General features: G+C 38.4%; 2 protein-coding genes across 5 annotated transcripts in view; one reads left to right on the forward strand and one right to left on the reverse strand.

Annotated features, from left to right (window-relative positions):
- LOC100263875 (tRNA threonylcarbamoyladenosine dehydratase) overlaps positions 1–21,703 on the reverse strand; it is a 74,035-nt gene that overhangs the window by 7,647 nt on the left and 44,685 nt on the right. For 2 of the 4 annotated variants that reach the window (XM_002263236.5, XM_059739711.1), the window contains exons 8-9: positions 14,414–14,629; positions 1,108–1,232 (exon numbers count right to left, since the gene is read on the reverse strand). In XM_002263236.5, the coding sequence (XP_002263272.2) occupies positions 1,108–1,232; positions 14,414–14,629 (341 nt within the window). The remainder of the gene's footprint in view (positions 1–1,107; positions 1,233–14,413; positions 14,630–21,703) is intronic. The other 2 variants (XM_010656797.3, XM_019222372.2) reach the window with 2 other exon arrangements.
- On the forward strand, positions 8,377–9,778 carry LOC132254323 (uncharacterized). The gene is made up of 2 exons (XM_059739710.1): positions 8,377–8,825; positions 9,153–9,778. Exons 1-2 carry the CDS (start codon positions 8,456–8,458, stop codon positions 9,185–9,187), a joined length of 405 nt encoding a protein of 134 aa, XP_059595693.1. The 5' UTR covers positions 8,377–8,455; the 3' UTR covers positions 9,188–9,778.

A 21,703-nucleotide genomic window follows, 5' to 3' on the forward strand; every position in this document is an offset into this window, starting at 1 on the left:
GAGATAGACATGCACAAGCAGAAAATTTCCCTTATTACAATTTATAAGCTCCTACACATTATTTTCCCTCAGGGAACACAATTGCCTAGCTGATCTCCAGATGTAATTACCATTCGTCTTCTCATCACCATTTCATGTACAAAATGACAACCTACCTCAATACGTTCCCAATGCTTGTGGAACATTGGATTATTTACAAGGTCCCCGTCAGATTGTTACTCATGGAATATCTACATTGCATACAAGTCGAGAGATGGAGATGAGTCCTCCAATATCTACCCAATAAAGGAAAATTTTCCCATTTAGGGCTTTAGAGTCATAATTAGTAAATTTACTCTCAAACTTTTCATTGTAATAAGTTTCTATACTTCAAACTTTTCATTTTCCAAGGCTACTATTTTCTAAAAACTTCCACCTCCAAAAGTTTCTATTTTCTAGAAACTTCCATTCTCTGAAAAATCCTTGTTTTTTGAATGTTTCTATTTCTAACAAACCTTCTAGTTTTTAAAAAGTGTCTAGAAAGTTTAATTGTGTCAAGAAAAAGCTAGGAGTTCTGATAATTACCATATAGATTATGTTCCTTTATCTATAGTCTTTTAGGTTTTCTAAAGCCTACAAAGAGGCCATGATGTAACTCAAAAATTAATGAAGGAATGGTAAATAATACCAATTTTCTACATACCTAGTAGGTGTTCATAAGACTAAGGTTTCCTATCTTTTTCTTATTCATCCTTTTCTTTTTCATCTCTTATTTACTTTTTCCCCGCTACCATAACTTTTAATCACACTTGCTCTCCTTAAACCTAATCCAATTAAGGTTTATGCTACCTATTTTATTGTAGAAAACCACCCTTGGTTGTCCTACATCATAGGGCTACTTTCTATCTATTTCAAAAAGATGTGCAGGTAATTCAAATACATGACAAGAAAGGAATACAATCTACAATAAGATAGAGGAGTTGACAACTGTTTGCCATGTAAATATCACAAGTGTAACGGCAGAAAATCCCCAAAAGTTATGTTGTTTTCAGAACTTTGGCCAAGAAATATTGTGAAAGCTAAAGGGTAAAAAGGTTAAAATGTCAAAAAGAAAAAGAAAACCGATACCTAACAAGCATCAATTCATTAACAGATCGCCACATTCCACGCCCTACATGTTCTATAGACTGTTCTCTTGCGCTTCGTCCACGCCACAAATCCTTCACAATGTACATTACTTCTGCAACATCTACCTTAAAAAGGGGTACAAACAAATGGTGAGAATGATATATATCACAATATTTAAGAAAGAAATGGAAGATCATTATCTTGTAAAAACAAGTATGAAAAAATAAAAAATGACAAAGGAAATTTGGTGGTACTAACATAGAGAAGAAGGAGAACGAAAATCTGCAAAATATCATCGAGATATCCTCAAAAGTTTAATGTTTACCAATATTTTGGCAATATTTTTTTAAAATATCAACATGAAAATCAGAGCCTCTTTTGTACCATTTCTAATTGTAACTTTTGACCGTCAACGACTAATTTGGTCTCCAAATTCCTACAAATAAGTATCCTTTCTCATTTTCCTTTCATTTAGCGCTCATCCTCATTTTTCTCACATTTGGCTTCCCTCTTTCATTTTCCTCTCAATTTTTTTTTCATCTTCTTCTCCTTTATTTTCTCAAATAAAGGTTATCGTACTTAAGTCTGCATTTACTAATCAAGGATTTACTAACTAAACAAGGTAAATTACTAATCTTCTAATCTTAATAGATTGATAATCAATTTATAATTAAAGTATTTGTTTTACTAGTTTACTTAATTCGGTTTAAAGGCATAAAGTTCTAGTTAATTTGTTATATAATATATTTTAAAATGGTGTATTCATGTAAGGTGTAGTTTATTTAACATGTAACTATCAAATAAAATGAGAATAATATAACCTAGGCCAATAGAACAAAGACTTATATTACATAAATCACCATCTTCAACCAAAAACCTCAAGAAGGGTAAAAGGCCGATACCAACTTAAAAAAGGTCAAGCTTCCTTTTCAGTAGAAAAGCCAGCTCCCCAATTAGCTTACCAAGGCACCAACTGAGAGGAAATAATGACCTTAGCTAAATCAAGGGATCACTCCATCCAATGGCATATATTCAAAGGCCTCTAAATACCATAGACTCCCAAGACATCACCACCAAGTATTCTCTTTCCCCCATGAGATCCCTAATCCCCATTTTGGCAGGCCTTTCTCAAACCTACAAGTAAGGTTAATATTTTGCTTCAAAGGTGAACCAAGAAGGTCCAAGTTAGCTCATCAATGTGATCTTAAACAATTCCCTCAAAACCCACAAAATAAACATGTTGAGAAATCTTATCTAAATTGGCATAGTATACAGCCAGTACAGCCTAAATTATTTCCTATTAGGCTGATTTCTAAACTCTATATATCTGCAAAAAATTTTCCTTTCTTGTATTCTTTCCTAGCAGATTTCCAGCCTAAAGTTTAGTTAATCTCCTGCATACATTCAGTCATGTATTATGCATCTTTGTTATACAGCAATAAAAAAATTTTCAGTCCCAAAAAATTCCACATGGCATTAAGCACCTTTTATGGGTTCTAGGCAATGTAGATTTCTTAGGTTCTTCCACCAGTTAACCCTCCTTCATTGCTGGTCAAACTGAGACATCTCAATATCTGAGAGTATATCTAACAAATCGAAAACTCCCATGGAGAAATCAAGCTCCAACTGAAGTCCCACTATCCAGATTACAACCCACAAACATAGTGAACAGAGCTTCTCCTATGAAGAGTGCATGATACCAAACAAGGAAACCAGTCTGTGACAACCTATTACAACACTATGAATCAGTTTTAGCAAAAGATGGATCTCTATCAAGATCATGATTGAAAATGCATCAAGGAGAACATGAGGTCTAAAACCATCCATGAAAAAGATAGGGTTTTTTTTTATTTCCTTGCTGGTTTGAATGCAGAATTTGATCAACTTAAGGGGAGACTTCTCAGCACAGAGCTCTTTGAGGGAAGTTTATGATGCAATAAGGAGAGAGGAAAGCAGGCTGATCATCCTGACGAGCAATCCCAACAACGAAAAATCAACCTTGGTCTCTGCCAAATTTGAGAACACTTCCCTTGGCTCAATGGAATTCTAACAGAACGAATGATGATAAGGACAGATTTTGGTGTGATCATTGCAAAAAATCATGCCACACAAGAGATGCATACTAGAAATTTCACGGGAAACCGCAATGATGGGAAAAGGGAAACAAAGTGGGCAGCAATAAAAGCAATAGCCACAGCTTTCAAGCTGTCGCTGATCAGCAAAAGAATCAGAATCAACAACATGGGCCATCCAAACCTCCTGTTTTCAGAAAGGAACAATTTGAATATCTTCATAAGTTCATGATCCCAAATCATTCCCCTTCTCACTACCTCTACTGCAAATGCAGCCCAGGCAAGTAATTTTTGCACCACTTTATACCAAAAATTCAAAATTGAACCTCTAGATCATTGATTCTTGGGTCTCAGATCATATGACAGGTTCTTCAAAAAACGATTTCTCATATGTTCCATGTTCAAGACAACAAAAGATATAAATATTCGATTTTGAAGATTTGGAGAACCTTTGCCATGTTTTATTAGTGATAGTTGGATGGCCTTACTGTATTGCTTTCATAACAGTGGAGCAGATGATTTTCTTTCCTCCGCTGCTGGAAAAGGTTCTATAATCATCTCTAAAAACCTTGTTATAAATTCCATCCTACATATGTAAACATACTCATGATCTAAACTGTGTGGCTAAATTCTCCTAAAATCATTGTGAACATCAGGAACTATGCACAGGGAAGAAGATTGGCAGTGCTAGGGAGATGGAAACCTTGTTTATTCTTGAAGAACTAAAAATCAAGATGGTTCCACGGGCACTAAAGTGTGAGAGTTCTTCAAATCGTAAGGATGAAATAATGTTGTGGAATCTTAGATTAGGACACCCAAGCTTTACCTATTTAAAGATGTTATTTCCCTCTTTACTTAAGAATAAAGATGTTTTGGATTTTAAATGTGAAACTTGTGAACTTTCTAAACATCATTAAGTCTTGTTTCCTGCTCAAATTTATGTTCAATCAAATTTGTTTCTTTTGTAGATGAGCATACCATGTGTTTTAAGGCATATCTCCTTAAAAGACAAATCTGATGCAGCTAAGATCTTTCAAACTTTTCACAAAATGGTTCAAAATCAATTTCAAAAAAGGAAAAAGAAAATCCAAATTCTAAGAACCAACAAGAAAAAAAACTTTTCAGAAATTCTAGGGAAATACCTAGATGAAAATGGGATTATTAATCAATTTCTTGTACAAATACACCACAACAAAATGGAGTGGCAGAGAGGAAAAATAGACATCTTCTTGAAGTGGCTAGGGCTTTATTGTTAAAATGAGTAACACTATTAGGGTGAAGCTGTGTTGATAGCTTCCTACTCAATCAATAGGATACCAACCCATGTTTTAGTATGAAAATCAGAGGAACATGCTAAAAGGGACATTTCCTTCCTTTAGTCATATTCTTTGCTTCCCTTACACCCAAAGTGTTTGATTGCACTACCTTTGTTCATGACTACAACTGCACCAAAAGTAAATTAAACCCAAAGTATATTAAAAGAGCGTTTGGTAGTGATTCTAGAAAGTGTTTCTAGTCTTTTTAACATTTGAAAATTTTTATTTTTCAAGAATTAGAAAGACTAGAAACACTTTTCAGAATCATTACCAAACACACTCTAAGTGTGTATTTGTGCATTTCCCAGTATTGACCTATTCATGAGCACAATAACACCAAAAGTAAATTAAAACCAAAGTTTATTAAGCGTGTGTTCCTCAATATTCATCAACTCAAAAAGAGTATATAAGTGTTTCAATCCCACATCTTGAAACTTCTTTGTTTCTATGGATTTCACTTTCCTTGAGAGTCAACCTTGTTTCACCCAGGCTTTTCTTCAAGGGAAGAGTAATAGAGAGGAAGATTAGTTTTAGGATGTGTTATCGATACTGATTCCTACTCTTACTCCTATTTCTACTTTTATTCCTACTACTACTTCATTTGATAGCCCTAGAAATTTGAGTGAGGAGGAGCACATAAATCAAGAAGAGAAAAGAGAGTGATTCGGGAAAACAAGTGGAGTTAAAGGTCTATGCTACATGGTTCAAAGTCACAATATTGGTTATTGACTCGGAGTTCCTAAGGCACATTGATCTCGGCATCTCAGATCGGTATCAAGTGATATGCAAAAAATTCCAATTTAAAACCTCAAAACAATTTAAAAATATTGTGAAAATAATAATAAAAATAAATACAAATAGGTAGAGTAAAAAATTAATAAAATAAACTTCTATTATATATAAAATTATTTAAATTGTGATAAAAAGCATACCTTCGGGATGATTTATAATAATATTAAAAATCTAAAAATATTTTAATATAATCACTTAATAGTAAATGTTTCTTATTGCAAATGAAAATAATAAAAGGTAAATTTATTTTTTATAAAAAAAGTTGTTTAAATTAAATATTTCGAATTTTTAAAAAATATTTTCAACTATTAAAAAAATACGACCATGAATCATCTTTAAAAAAACATATATTATTTTTCTTATCAAATATATTCATTAATTTTAATTTTTTATATAAATATCATTTCCTATTTATTTGATATAAACCCAAATATTCATTATTCATTTTCTATAATTCTAATTTTCATCAAATTTTCATTATCCATTTAAGGACAAATATCCACCAAATACTTATTATCCACTTAAAAAACAAATACTCACTATTCAAAACCCAAATCCCTAATCCTGTCAAATACCCATAACCCATTCACCCCATCAAATACCAATTTCCTGCACAATACCCATTTCTCCTCTAAATCCACAACTCTTTATTTCTCTGCACAGTACCCATTTTTTAAGGCTCTAAACTAAAGACAAAATAGCCTTATGAAGATGCAGAAGGATGAAGATGCAAATGGTGATGAGGATGCAATGGGTTTGAACTCTTTATACTTCTTCATTTTCATGGGTTTTGATCTTCTCCTCTTTTCCATCATTTCTGCACCAACATTACATTTTTACCATACCCATTACCAAATAGCTTAGTCTTGACATAATCTTGGAGTTGTCGGAGTTGTCAGAGTTGTCTCAAAGTTGACATGTGATTTACTCCAAGATTGCTCATTTATCTTCAATTTAATCAAGTTTATTTGTGAGTCAACCAAATATCCCACATAGTTATCGATTTGGTACCGACCATGGTTGAGGCGGATATGACTCGGCCGAGATCTTAGGTGAGCTCAGTGTTAACAAAGGCAATTGCCCAGGTCGCCTAGCCATTAGGCCAAGCAAGGCAAATAAAAGTTGCCTCTTGAAGACCCAAGCAAGGCAACTTCAAAGAGGCAATGCCTAGACAATTGTTAGGATAAGGAGCAAGGCATAGAGGTGGTCGCCTTTGACCATGAGTTAAGATTAAACATACTTAGATTATAATTTCATTCAATCTAACATTGGATTAAACAAAGTATAAGATAAAATATTAGATTATCAATCATAGAGATATTGAGATGGACGGCTATCAATTAAGTCTTGATAGAATTGATAATAATTTTAATTTCAATAATGACCATGATGATGATGGCCAAAGCTTCTCTAAAATGTTCATTCTCTTATTTTATTTTTTATTTGATTTTTAAATGTCTAAAAAATTAGAATATGCATTTAGATAGGATGAATATATCTAGATGATATGATGTTTCTTATGATGTGGGGTATAATATTTAGTACTTTGAATAATTATTACTATTTTGTTAATTTTATAAGACATCATGAGGGATAAAATATTAATAGTACTGATTGTTGAAGACAACACCTATATTGGTTAAGTATCAAATAGGTAAAAATATGTATATTTTTTATCACCTTGCTTTTCCCCTTTCTCCTTAGGCTAAAAGGAGTCTTATCGCCTTGACATCACCCTGTTCAAGAGTCTTTGTCTGATTAAATATTCTTATTACCCTTAGAAAAGGCATCAGGCCTTGTATGCAGCACCCTATCTTCTAAAAAAGACTCAATTCTTCCTTTAAGACCTTTGCTACTAATATCTTTGGTGCAAGTATTCCTAAGTCCATACATTAAGCTCTAAGAAATCCAAACTGGATAGAAGTTGCTCAAGAAGAAATGAAAGCCCTTTACAAGAATGAAAGATGGAAATTGGTGGACCTCCATCTGGAATGAAGGTTATTGGATGCAAGTGGTTCTTTACTGCAAAGTTCAATACAAGATCTGGCTAGTAACAAAAAGATTCACCCAGACTACAGGGTTAACTATCAGGAAACATTCACACTAGTTGCAAAACCGCACACAGTTCGTGTCCTACTTTCTCTTGCTGCCAATCAGGAGTGGCAACTACATAAACTAGATGTTAAGAATAGTTTCTGTGGAAATATGGGATTATGATTTGTAATTAAGTGCCAAGATTAGAGGGATTGTGTTAGGATATTTTCTATTTTTATGGATGAGAGAATCTCTCCTAATTAGTTATTGTTTCCTTAGAGATAGTGATTGTGCATATTATATGGCTTAGATTAGGAATCTCACTTGTATCTATATAGGTCACTTTGTATTCAGTTTTGACACAGAAAAAAAGAAGAATATTTTATTCATAGTATCAGAGCATTCAGATCTGAACCACGTATAAAAAAAAAATCATCTTTTTCCATGGAGAGCAGAACAGAAGGATCAAACTCGGAGGTGACGTCCAGACCTGAAGCAGTTCACTCCGGCAGTGCCAGCACCACAAACGGCATCATTCTTCCCATAACGGGTCATAAACTCAATGGGCAGAATTTCATTCAATGGGCTCAGTCTGTTCAGATCTTCATCTACGGGAAAGGTAAGGAAGAATACCTTACGGGAACCATTGTTCAGCCGAAGGAAGATGATCCAGGATACCGAACCTGGAAGTTGGAAAATAGTATGGTGATGTCTTGGTTAATTAACTCTATGACCAATGACATAGGAGAAAACTTCATGTATTATGGCACAGCAAAGGAGATATAGGATGCAGCTAGAGAGACCTACTCCAACATCGATAATACCTCGGCGATTTTTGAAATCAAGAGTACTCTCCAAGATCTTCGACAAGGAGATTCAACTGTTACCAAATATTTTAATATCCTTACACGGTATTGGCAACAACTCGATATTTATGAAGAATTGGTTTGGAAGTGTCCCGAAGATGGACTCCTATACAAGAAGGTCATTGAAAAGGAACGCATTTACAAATTTTTACTTAGCCTTAATAAGAATTTAGATAAGGTACATGGAAGAGTTCTAAGTATTAAGCCATTACCTAGTGTTAGGGAAGTTTTTTCTGAAATTCGCAGAGAGGAAAGCAGACAAAAAGTGATGTTGGGAACCCAAAATTCCTCCAAAAATCTTGAGAACTCAGCCCTAGTTGCACGAGGAACCCAATCCAACAACAACAACCACCAAACGAAGAAGAATCGTCCATGGTGCGACCATTGTAGAAAACCTGGACACACGAAAGAGACTTGCTGGCATCTACACGGTAAACCTGCTGATTGGAAACCTTCTCGGCCACAACAAAACAGAGAAGGCCGGGGTTACACAGCTGCAGCCGAAGAAGACACATCTGGCACTATCTCAAATCCTGGTCCATTTAGCAAAGAGCAATTGGAGGCACTACAGAAAATGTTCCAACAGACTCTTCAATCAACTGGAACAACTATTGGTACCGCATCTGTAGCCCAGAAAGGTATTTTTTCCCATGCCCTAAATGTTAGATAGGAAAATCACACTACATGGATAGTGGACTCAGGAGCTTCAAATCACATGACTGGGAATCTCATGGTTTTTCATGAATATACTCCTTGCCATAACAATTCCTCTGTTCGAATTGCTGATGGAACCCTTTCTAGGGTATTCGGCACAGGTTCAGTTATTATTTCCAAGGATATTACTCTTCACTCCGTGCTCTATGTTCCGAAATTGGATTGCAACCTATTGTCTATAAGTAGACTAACACAGGATCTTAATTGTGTTACTAAATTCCTTCCTCACATGAGTGAATTTTGAATTTCAGGCCTTGAACTCTGGGAAGAGGATTGGCAATGCTGAGGTGCGTGCTGGACTTTACCTTCTGAGAGCTGAGGAAATTCGAAGGCTACCAATGAAGACTGCTTGTGTAGTTTCCAACCCTAATACCAAGACGGATAGTGTTGTTATGTTATGGCACTACCGATTAGGTCACCCAAATTTTTCCTATCTTGAAAAACTATATCCATCATTATTCAATAAAAATTCCAAAAATTTTCAATGCGAAATATGTCAATTGTCCAAACATACTCGCAACTCCTATTCCATTCAACCATACAAACCATCTCATCCTTTTTCCTTGATTCACAGTGATGTTTGGGTGGCCTCTAGAATCAACAACATTACAGGTTCTAGATGGTTTGTCACCTTTGTTGATGACCACACTCGAGTGACTTGGGTATTCCTTATGAAGAAGAAATCAGAAGTGAGGGAAATATTTGAAAACTTCAACAACATGGTTCAGATGCAATTTCAGGCAAAAATTCAAGTCCTTCGGACAGATAATGCTCGAGAATACTATCACAACATTCTTGGGTCATATCTTCTGGAGAATGGCATCGTACATCAAAGCTCGTGCATTGATACTCCACAGCAAAATGGAGTTGCAGAAAGGAAAAATAGACATTTGATGGAAGTTGCACGATCCCTCATGATAGCTTCAAACGTGCCTAAACAATTATGGGGTGAAGCTGTACTCACAGCAACCTACTTGATCAACCGAATGCCTTCTAGGATTCTTCAATTTAAAACCCCGTGTCAAATCCTCCTCGCTGCATATCCATCCACTCGAATAATCTCGTCTATCCCAATCAAAGTCTTTGGTTGTACTGCTTTCGTTAACATCCATAAGTCCCAATGTAGTAAACTTGATCCGACAGCCACTAAATGCATCTTTCTCGGGTACTCACCAAACCAAAAAGGATACAAGTGCTACTCTCCAACAACCAAGAAATTCTACACTTCCATGGATGTCACTTTCTTCGAAAATCAACCCTTCTACCCCAAAACTGCAATTCAAGGGGAGAACTGGTCCACAGAAGAATTCAAATTTTGGGAAACCGAAATCAGCACTACTTCTCCTTTGAGTTCATCACTGCCTCCTCAAACAGATAGTACTCTTTTTGTCCCCGAAAACAATTCCTTGGATGTCCCTTCTGTCACACCTGAGTCAACTACACAAGGCAATAAAGAGGTAATAGTTTATTCTAGAAAAAATTTAAAGGAAAAGCCCGAGAAACCTCCTCAAAAGGAGCCCGAGGACAGCACTCCACCTGAGCAGAACCAAGAATTGGACCAGGATCCAAGCAACCCAAACTCACAACCAGGTAACACAATTTATGATCTAGATTCCAGTAATGACCTTGATGATCTTGATCAACCCATTGCTTTAAGGAAAGGTGTAAGATCCTGCACTCAGCATCCAATCAGTAATCATGTGTCCTATGGAAAGTTTTCACAGAATTTCCAAGCGTTCATCACTTCTCTTGAAGATGATCGTATCCCATCCAACATCCAAGAAGCACTTCAACAACCTGAATGGAAGACTGCTGTTCAGGAAGAAATACAAGCCTTGGAGAAAAATGGGACATGGGAAATCTCACAATTACCAGAGGGTAAGAGGCCAGTTGGATGCAAGTGGATATTTACCGTGAAGCACAATCCGGATGGAAGTATAAACAGGTTCAAGGCTCGACTAGTAGCTAAAGGATTTACTCAATCCTATGGCATTGATTATGAAGAAACATTTGCACCAGTAGCAAAGCTCAACTCCATCAGAGTGTTATTGTCAGTTGCAGTAAATTTGGACTGGAATCTGCACCAACTTGATGTCAAAAATGCATTTCTCAACGGAGAACTAGAAGAGGAAGTCTACATGAAGATTCCACCTAGTATGGAAACTTCAGAAAATTCAGGGAAAGTGTGTAAACTGAGAAAGTCCCTATACGGTCTAAAACAGTCACCTAGGGCCTGATTTGATCGACTGGCTAGAGTTGTGAAAAAACATGGGTTCATCCAATGTCAAGCAGATCACACACTATTTATGAAGCACTCTAAGGAAGGTAAAATGACTCTGTTCATTGTCTATGTTGATGATATTATAATTACCGGAGACGATGAAGAAGAGATAGGGAATCTCAAGAAGCTGCTAGCAAGAGAATTTGAAATCAAAGATCTTGGACAACTCAGATACTTTCTTGGCATGGAAGTTGGCAGAACTAAGGAGGGAATTGTGGTCACGCAAAGGAAGTATGTCCTTGATCTACTTCAGGAGACTGGGATGCTAGGTTGTAAGCCAGTGGACACGCCTATGGATCCTATTGGTAAGATTGATAAAGATAATGACATTCATCCAACTGACAGAGACAGGTACCGGAGGTTAGTAGGAAAGTTGATCTACTTAACTCACACAAGGCCCGATATTGGTTTCGCTGTGAGCATGGTAAGCCGCTACATGAACAATCCCACTGAAAGACACATGAAAGCCATATACAGAATTTTACAGTACCTTAAAAAGAGCCCGGGTAGAGGACTCTACTTCAAGAAAACCTCAAGTAGGGAAGTTGAGGTATTCACAGATGCTGATTGGGCAGAATCCTTGACAGATCAGAGGTTGACTACTGGGTATTGTTCCTATGTGTGAGGAAACTTGGTGACTTGGAGAAGCAAGAAGCAGTCCGTAGTGGCGAGAAGCAGTGCAGAGGCAGAATTCAGGGCAATGGCTCATGGGATATGTGAAGGAATGTGGCTCCAAAGAATACTCAAGGAACTTGGAATTATATCAAACTCCACTATGACAGTTTTGTGTGATAACAAGGCTACCATAAGTATTGCAAAGAATCCAGTTCAACACGACAGAACCAAGCACGTGGAGATAGACCGTCACTTCATCAAGGAGAAACTTGAAGAAGGAACAATCAGACTTATGTATATTCCTTCAAGTCGTCAAATAGCAGACATTCTGACAAAGGCACTTCCAAAGGCCACCTGCGAAAACATGAGAAGCAAGTTGGGAATGCTAGACATCTGCTACCCAACTTGAGGGGGAGTGTGGAAATATGGGATTATGATTTATAATTAAGTGCCAAGATTAGAGGGATTGTGTTAGGATATTTTCTATTTTTATAGATGAGAGAATCTCTCTTAATTAGTTATTGTTTCCTTAGAGATAGTGATTGTGCATATTATATGGCTTAGATTAGGAATCCCACTTATATATATATAGGTCACTTTGTATTCAGTTTTGACACAGAAAAAAAGAAGAATATTTTCTTCAGTTTCCTTAATGGAGACCTTGAAGAAGCTACATGGAGTTGCCACTAGGTTTTGAAGAAACACTTGGAAAGAAGAAAATTTTCAAGTTGAGAAAGTCTCTCTATGGATTGAAGCAATCCCCTTTGGCTTGGTTTGAAAAATTTACCAAGTCAATTCGTAACAAGGGATACATGCAAAACCAAGCCAATCATACCATGCTCTACAAACATGCAGAAAGAGGTAAAGTAACTATACAAATTATATACATTGATGATACAGTTGTGACTGACAATGATGTAGCTGAAATGCAAAGTTTAAAGGATTTCCTTGCTAAAGAATTCGAGATCAAGGATCTAGGGAGTCTAAGACATTTCTTAGCAATTGAAGTTGCTTGGTCTAAGAGAGGAATTTTCTGGTCACAAAGAAAAATATGTTTAGAACTATTAAAGGAAACCGGGATACTCAAGTGTGAACCAGGAGATACACTTTTTTTTTTTTGATAAGTGTGAACCAGGAGATACACTGATTGATGTTAATCACAAAATTGGGGTACTCACAACCAAAGCTGCTGTGGATAAAGAAAGGTACTAAAGGTTAGTAGGAAAGTTGATTATTTGTCCCATACAAGGCCTAATATTGTCTTTTCCATTCAGCTTGGTAGTCAATTTATGCATGCTCCAAATGAAGATCATAAAACAAGCAGTGGTAACTGGTAAGAAAATTGAAAAGCATCTCAAAGGGAAAACTCATAAAGGACATATTTTCAAAGAATGCAACTTGGAGATAAAAAAAGACTGGACAATGCTGACTGGGCAGGTTTGCTCAATGATAGGTGGTTCACTTCTAGGTAATGCACATGTATCAGAGGCAATTTACAGAGAAGCAAGAAACAACCAGTGGTGGCAAGGTCAACTGCAGAAGTTGAATCCTAATCCATGGCTTTGGTATTTTGTGAGCTCCTACAGCTAAAATCTTTTCTAAAGAAACTAAAATCCAATCCTATGAAGCTCTATTAAAAAAAAAATCTGCTATTAGCATAGCTCAGAACCTTGTACAACATGATACAATAAGCATGTTGAAGTGTACCGACATTTGATCAAGAACAAGATAGAAGGTGGATTGATTTGCACATTATTCATTCCCTTAGGGAATCAACTCACTGATGTGCTGACTAAATGATTTCCTAAACAACAATTTCAAGTTTTAATAAGCAAGCTGAGAATGATGGACATCTTTGAACCAGCTTGGGAGTAAGTGTTGAGAAATCTTTTCTAGATTAGGTTGACGGACAGTTTGTAGGGATCCCAAACAAGTACCAAACTCATATTTTAACTAGAATGATTTATTTCCTAATTTAGGCTGATTCCCAAGCTATAAAATATCAGTAAAAAAGAAATTCCTTGTATTCTTTCATAGCAAATTTCTAGCCTAGATTTTAGCTAATCTCTTGTATATATTTAGTCATGTATAATGTATCTTTGTAATACAGTAATAATAAAAGTTCAGTCCTAAATTTCCACAAAACATTTATCAAAAAACATACTTAAGATGGCCTACAGGAGCTGCACAACACTTCACAAGCTAGTGCACCAGTATATGTCAGCTTGACTAGAATACCATGAAAAAACCTAATTCCTATTCCTAGTTAAGGTATCATCAAGTTGCCCTACTCAAAATGTCACAAATGAAACAACCATATAAAAGCACTTCCTTATAAGAACTCTTACATAGTTACACAACACTCCCAAGAGAGTCAACTATTGCAAAACTTCAAAGCTTAAAAACTCAGCATAGAAGATTCATTTCTCTCTCCCACGCTTCAATTATGATGTTATCTCTTGAAAAGAAAAACAATTTTTATATAGGAAGAAATAGAAGATTTAATAAATGGAACTTTCATGGAACATACAAAATGAGCTAAATACAGTCATTTGGTACTACCACATGTAGAAAGGGAAAAAAATGAAGAATTTTGTGACTGCATGACCTGTATACCTGGACTTGCATGGCTGTGCCATACAACAACTCCTCATGCTCAATAAGACGTTGATGAAGTATGTGGTAGTGATCAGTATCCAAATTTACCACAGGTTCTGTGTGAACCTGAAAACCAGCGAGTTGCGTCACAACATATGAGGCCATGATCTGTCCAAAAATTGCAGGAATGGTTCCAAGAACTGGTATGATGCGAACCCTAAAACCCGGTACTATCTGTTGTCAGTGCTCCAAAGTTAGAATATCAAACCACTAGATGCTTCGATATTAACACATCATAATTTTTTTTTTTTTTTTTTTTGATAGGAAACGACAAAGGAATATATTGATAAAAAGAAGGTACAATTAGAAGGATGAGGAATCCTCCCACCAAAGAGAAACAAGACTACAAGTAACCAAATATAAGAAATACAAAGAGAGAATAAGCAAACACTCTATTTACACACCGCTAACCAATCAAGTTGTAGCACGTTAAGAGGTATCCCCTTAAAAACCTTAGAACAAAAAGCCCAAAGAGAAGCCAGAAAACGAATAGAATCCCAAAGATACTCTGAATTCCTTGCTTTATCCTCAAAAATCCTTGCATTTCTTTCCCGCCACACCACCCACATTAACGCGATGCACGCGTCTTGCCATAAAACAATCCCTCTCTTAGAAGATCCAAAACCATTAAAATTAGTAGAGAACATGTCAGAGATGCTCCTTGGGGAAACCCAATCCATCTTTGCTAATTGAAATAATCTGTGCCACAACCCCATGGTCAAAGAGCAATGGAGGAAAAGGTGATCTACTGTTTCTCCATGCTTCATGCACAACATACATATGTCGGGACTAAGTGCTTTGTGGGGTCTTCTCAATTGTAGCAAGTCATTAGTATTAACCTTCTTGTGAGCCACCAACCAGACAAAGGATTTGACTTTGAAGGGGACTTGAGAATTCCAGACAAACTTGGTAGGAAAAACTGGAGGCGACTCAGAATATTGGGATAAGGCCAGAAAGAAAGATTTGACTGTGAAAAGACCTGAAGGAGATAAGGACCAGGATCTCTTATCTGGAACCAAAGGTGATATGTGTAGACGATCAAGAGACCGCATAAGGCCTTCTAAATCTTCTATCTCAGAATCAGTAAGATTTTGACGAAAATTGAAATTCTAAGAGAAATGGCGGGAATATCCAAGAATTGATGAAATAGAAGCATTTTTATCCATGACTACGCTAAGTAATCTTGGATATTGGACTCCCAAAGGTTGATCCCCCCACCACAAGTCATCCCAGAACCGAATTCTATCCCCATCACCTACCACAAACCGGGTAAACTTGGAAAACTCTTGGAAGACTAGTGCAATGGCCTTACAAGGACAACGATGAGACCATCTAACTATATTGTTGACATCCCAGCCATTGGAGTGTGATCCATAAATGCTTAAGATAATCTGATGCCACAGAGCTGAACCCTCCCTAGGATATCTCTACAACCACTTCCCTAAAAGAGCGACATTCCTTATAAAAATCTTTCCAAAACTCAATCCCCCTCTCGACTTCGGCTTACACAGTACGTCCCAATTAACCAAATGGTCTCTTTTGCCTTCCCCTACGCCTGACCATAAAAAATCTCTTTGCATTCTCTCAATTTTTGCTGCCATTGAGGTGGGAATCTTAAACAAGGAGAGAAAGTAACATGGCATATGGGTGAGACAAGATTGAATGAGGGTTATCCTGCTTCCAAAAGATAAATACGCCTTCTGCCACCCATCTAATCTCCTTGATATCCTCTCAATCACAGGATCCCAAAAGCCACACGCCTTAGGATTCCCTCCCAGAGGAAGACCCAGGTAAAGTATAGGCCACCCAGAAGCCTTGCAGTCAAGCATCTCGGCCAACCTAGAAAGGTGATTCTGTTCAAGATTAATGCCATAGATATTGCTTTTGTCAAGATTAACTTTCAAACCGGAAATATGCCCAAACACTAGCAGAACATTCTTAAGCGTCATCATATCCTCTTCTCGACTACTGGAAAAGAAAATGGTATCATCTGCAAATTGTAAATGGGATACCCTTATTCTGTTCCCACCCACCCTGAAACCCTCCAAGACGTTTCTCTCCTCAGCTTTCAATAACATCCTACTCAATACATCTGCCACTATAGTGAACAAAAAAGGTGATAAAGGGTCGCCTTGTCTTAAACCTCTAGATGCCTTAACCCACCCTTTCGCATTACCGTTCACTAGGACTGCAAAAGAAACCGAGGACAAGCAACCTCTCATCCATTTCCTCCATCTAAGACTAAACTCTTTCATCTCCAACACATGATCCAAAAAATCCCAACTCACATGGTCATAGGCCTTTTCAAAGTCAATTTTGAATACAACTCCTTTCTCCCCTGATCTTCTTTTCTCATCCACTATCTCATTGGCTATAAGAACTGCATCCAAAATTTGTCTCCCTTGAACGAAGGCTCCTTGAGTAGAATGGATGGTCTCGTGAAGTACCCCTCTTAGACGCCCTGCTAACACTTTGGCTATTATTTTGTAGAGACTAGTGATCAAGCTAATAGGTCTAAAGTCTGAGATTCTCCTTGACATGCTTTTTTTGGGTAACAGAACTATAAAGGAAGCGTTGGTGCCTTGATTGATAATTCCGCTCCTATGAAATTCTGCAAACACTTTCACTAGATCCTCCTTTATCACTTCCCAACAATCTTGAAACACTGCAATGGTAAATCCATCCGGCCCCGGAGCCTTATCCCTATCCATCTGAAAAATGGCCTTAAAAATCTCTTCTTCAGTAAAGAGGGATTCCAACCTAGACGCACTCTCACCAGAAATAGGGGACCAATCCAAGCCTTCCACTCTCCAAGATTCTCCAGAAGGACTCGCGTAAAGCTTTTCGAAATACCTTAAAATCTATTCTTTTATGCTCTCTGAATTATTCAACATTAAGCCACTTTCATTCTCCAACTCCTTGATAAATTTCCTATTTCGCCTGCCATTGGCCACCTTATGAAAAAATTTTGAGTTACAATCCCCTTCTTTTACCCATTTCACCCTAACTTTTTGTCTCCAATGTATTTCTTCCCTCAAAATCAACTCCTCTAGCTCCCCTTTTCTTAAAGCTCTTTGGACTAAAAGTTCATGGGATAGGCCCCCTTCTTGCTCCAAGGAATCAAAGTTAGCTAAATCAGATAAGATATCTTTTTTCCTTTTACTTAGCTCTCCAAAAGAAGCCTTATTCCACTCTTCCAATTTGGCTTTAACGAACTGTAATTTTCTCATGAACTTGTGCCCTTCCCACCCATTTCCTTGAAACTCTCTCCACCATTTTCCAAAACTCTCCTTAAAACTAGGATGTTGCAACCACATATTCTCAAACCTGAACGGTGTTGGTCCCCACTTGAACGAATTGGTTTCCAAAACAATCGGCCAATGATCCGATGTCCATCTTGGTAGTACTTCTTGAAGACTTTGAGGAAATACTTGTTCCCACTCATTTGAGTACAGGAAACGATCTAATCTCTTACATACTGGATTCTCTTGCATGTTTGACCAAGTATATGATGCGCTCCTTAAAGGTGAATCTATCAATTCGCAATCTCTTATGAAGTCATCAAAATCCTTCATGCTTGGGGTTAATCTAGAACCTCCCAATTTTTCTGAACTTCTCCTTATGACATTAAAGTCGCCGCCCACACACCAACGCAGATAAGAAAGCCCAACAATGTCTGAAAGCTCCACCCAAAAATCCTTCCTGAGAGCTGAGTTGTTTGGGCCATAAACTGCAGATAGCCACAATGATTCGCATTCGTCCAGTGCGAACTTGATTGAGACCGAAAAAGAGCCTAACACTACCTCCTCCCTACGCAATTTTTTAGAGTCCCATATGATCAAAATCCCACCCGAAGCCCCACTCGCCGGAAGGGCTGCCCAATCCTTATTTCTGGCTATCCAAACGCTACCCACGAACCTTCTATCACACTCCTCCTTTTTTGTTTCCTGAATCATCACTACATTCGGCTTTTCTGATCTCAGAAAATCCTTAACCACCCTTCTCTTTTTCTTTGAACCCAAACCCCTGGTATTCCAACTGATTATCTTCATGTGAAACTCTCTGACCCTGATCTCCAAACCAAATCCAATTGGTCTCACAATCCTGTGGAGCATCTGCTCTTCCTCCTGGAATATACCTTGATATCCAAAGTCTTTAAAACCTCACGTACTTTTGCCATTTTCCTAGGGGACAGTCCTTCTATTTGGAACTCACCCGAAGGAGAGCCCGCAATACCTCCCATGTTAACTGCAGCCTTACTGGACTCCTTGATAGGCGATCTTATATTAGCAGAGAGAGAGTTGACACTCTCGAACATCTAGTAGGGACAAGCAGGCTGGATCACCTCCATTTCTAAATTAGGGATATCAACAGGAATTTGACCTTCGAAAGCATCGTCGACTTTTTTGAAAAAAAATTCAGAATTTACTCGGTTTTCCATAGGAGCCAGAGATTGAGAAACTGAACCGGGAAGCATGAGGGTAGAAGGACTCAGAATGGGGACGGAAGGATTCATGAGGGAATTAGTGAAGCCACTAGAAGAGGGAATATATGGCTGGGTAGACTGAAAAAGTGAAGGCGTTACCTCTAGAATTTCCGCAACCATCGAACCACAATTCCCCAACAAGTTAGGCCCTTTACCTCTGGTTTCTGGCGAAGAAGGCATAATCATGACTGCTGAGCCACGAGGATCAGACCCCACTTGGCCCAAAAATCCTTCCATATCTTCGTCAGATGAAACATTGTTCAGATTCGTTTCCTTTCTCGACGACGAAGCCCTTTCCCCTAAATTCTTCTTGAGAAGCCTTGGAAATCGACGAGAAAAGAGAGATCTTGCACTTAATCCTCTGTTCGCCTGAGATTCGACACCTGAATCCTCTGCCTTTGGGTCCTCTTCGCTGTCCACCTTGATCTTTCCGCGCTAAATGGGCTCGCTGCTACACCGGATTCCCTGTCGGTGCTCTGAGCTTGGGGGAAAGAAGGTTGACCACAGCTTCCTTGAACCGTGCAACACCTTCTTCTTCGCTAGCCTGCTCGACTGAACCTCGAGGAGTCCAGGAGCTGATTTCCCCTTTTCGTTTGCAGAAGATGAGTCTTCTTCCTTGCGTAACGATGCCACAGTCTCAAATGGGGAAAACTCTTCTGGGCTTAGGCCCAACCCCAACGGGCCTTTAAGCTTGCAGCCCATTATATCTGCTCTTGGACCAGGCTTTGCCAGCGACTGGGCCTTCCTCTCACAGGCCTAACAGCCCACATCGGTGATAGCCTCGTCTTCTCCGACCCAATCTCCTCCTGCTTCTTCGATGTCGTCCAGCCCATTTGTTGACTTATTTGAATTTAAACGAGACTGCGACGGGAGCTGGCAGCCCTTGCCACGTTTGCCGGCTAAGGTAAGCACAAACTTACCCCTTTCTCCCTCCTTCCTTTGTCTGCTATCTTCCCCGACACGGTATCTTCCCCCTGCCGTTGATCTGCCACTCTCCCCTCGTCTTCCTCCACCTGTCCCCGAGTGAGAAGCGATAGCCACCCGAGTCGGCTCACCTTTTTCGCTACCTCTCCGTCTTTCTTCATCTCCGACCACTACGACGACGACTGTAAACACCCAATCCCCATCAGTCACTTCTAACAGAGCTGGAAGGATTGCCCTATCTTTCATTGCGATCTTTAACCTCGCTCTGCTGAGATCAAACAGCTTCAACGTGCGCCAATCGATTTCATTTACCGTCCCCCATTGCTCCACAATCCTCTTCAGGTGTACCTCCGACCATAGATGAAATGGCAGCCCCCGTAATTCGATCCAGCCTTCTCTAAACTTCCCGTCTATTTCCGCATTTTCCTTCGACGACCATCTTCGCAACTGGATGATGTTCCTTTCCCCAACCCTTAACTTCCTCAAATCATGGAGAAATATGGCTTCCTCAATTGTTTCAACGAAGAATACACCATTTCCAGCTGAAATTGGTACAATCGTTACAACGCCTTTCTTCCTTAAGCTTCTCGCCACTGATCTTCCAACCTCAGCCCAATTCTCCCTGTCAAACTTGATTTCACATACCACAGCTCGCGCCCACCTCCCAACTGGAACTAAACCACCTCCTCTTGGTCCTTCATCACTGGCTGCCTTCACATAGGATCTGTGCATCGAGCCCACGTTATTGTGAGGCCAGCTTTCCCCTCTTATATTCCTTCCTTTTTCTATTGCATTCGGATAGGGGACCACCAACATTGAAGATAACGCTTTTTTGATATTCTCCCAACCTCTACCCTTGTCGCCCTCAGGAATGATCAGAACGGAAGGTTTTCTGTTGGTAGCAAACTCCGAGATCCTTATTGTTGAAAGAGAGAGAGAAAGGAGAAAAACCTTATTTTCATTCATATAATTTCTACTTACAATTGAGAGATATATATATATACAAGGCTAGGAGTCCTAACTACCATACATATGACCTATATTAATAAGGAAAGATAGTATACTATACATACATTATATTCAACACTCCCCCTCAAGCTGGAGCATATACGTCATATGCACCAAGCTTGTTACAAATATATTTAATCCTAGGACCTCTGAGAGATTTAGTGAAGATGTCTGCTAGTTGATCATTTGAATTGACAAAACTTGTAGCAACACATCCTGATGCGATCTTCTCTCTAATGAAATGACAGTCAACTTCAATATGCTTGGTCCTTTCATGAAAGACTGGATTGGATGCAATATGTAATGCGGCCTGGTTATCACAGATGAGTTTCATCTGTTCATCCTTTCCAAATCGCAACTCCTGAAGAAGATGTCTCAACCATATGAGTTCACATGTTGCCAAAGCCATAGCTCGATACTCGGCTTCAGCGCTAGATCTGGCCACTACATCTTGTTTCTTACTCTTCCAAGATATTAGATTACCTCCAATAAAAACACAGTACCCTGAAGTGGAACGTCTATCTGTGGGTGAGCCAGCCCAATCTGCATCTGTGTAACCAACAACTTGAGTATGACCTCTGTTCTCGTACAATACACCTTGGCCTGGTGTACTTTTGATATATCGAAGAATACGGATTACGGCATCCCAATGGCTATCACATGGTGACTGTAGGAATTGACTAACAACACTCACAGGAAAAGAAATGTCTGGACGAGTAATGGTGAGATAGTTCAATTTACCTACGAGTCGTCGATATCTCCCGGGGTCTCCTAAAGGCTCCCCCTGTCCTGGTACAAGTTTGACATTCGGATCCATAGGTGTGTCTACC

This window comes from Vitis vinifera, chromosome 9 (assembly GCF_030704535.1).
Source record: "Vitis vinifera cultivar Pinot Noir 40024 chromosome 9, ASM3070453v1".
NCBI lineage: Eukaryota > Viridiplantae > Streptophyta > Magnoliopsida > Vitales > Vitaceae > Vitis > Vitis vinifera.

Coding starts and splice junctions, on each gene's coding strand:
- LOC132254323 (XM_059739710.1), top strand. CDS start 8,456: ATGTTGGGAACCCAAAATTCCTCCAAAAATCTTGAGAACTCAGCCCTA. Junction 8,826..9,152: donor CGCATCTGTAGCCCAGAAAG/GTATTTTTTCCC, acceptor TTTGAATTTCAG/GCCTTGAACTCTGGGAAGAG.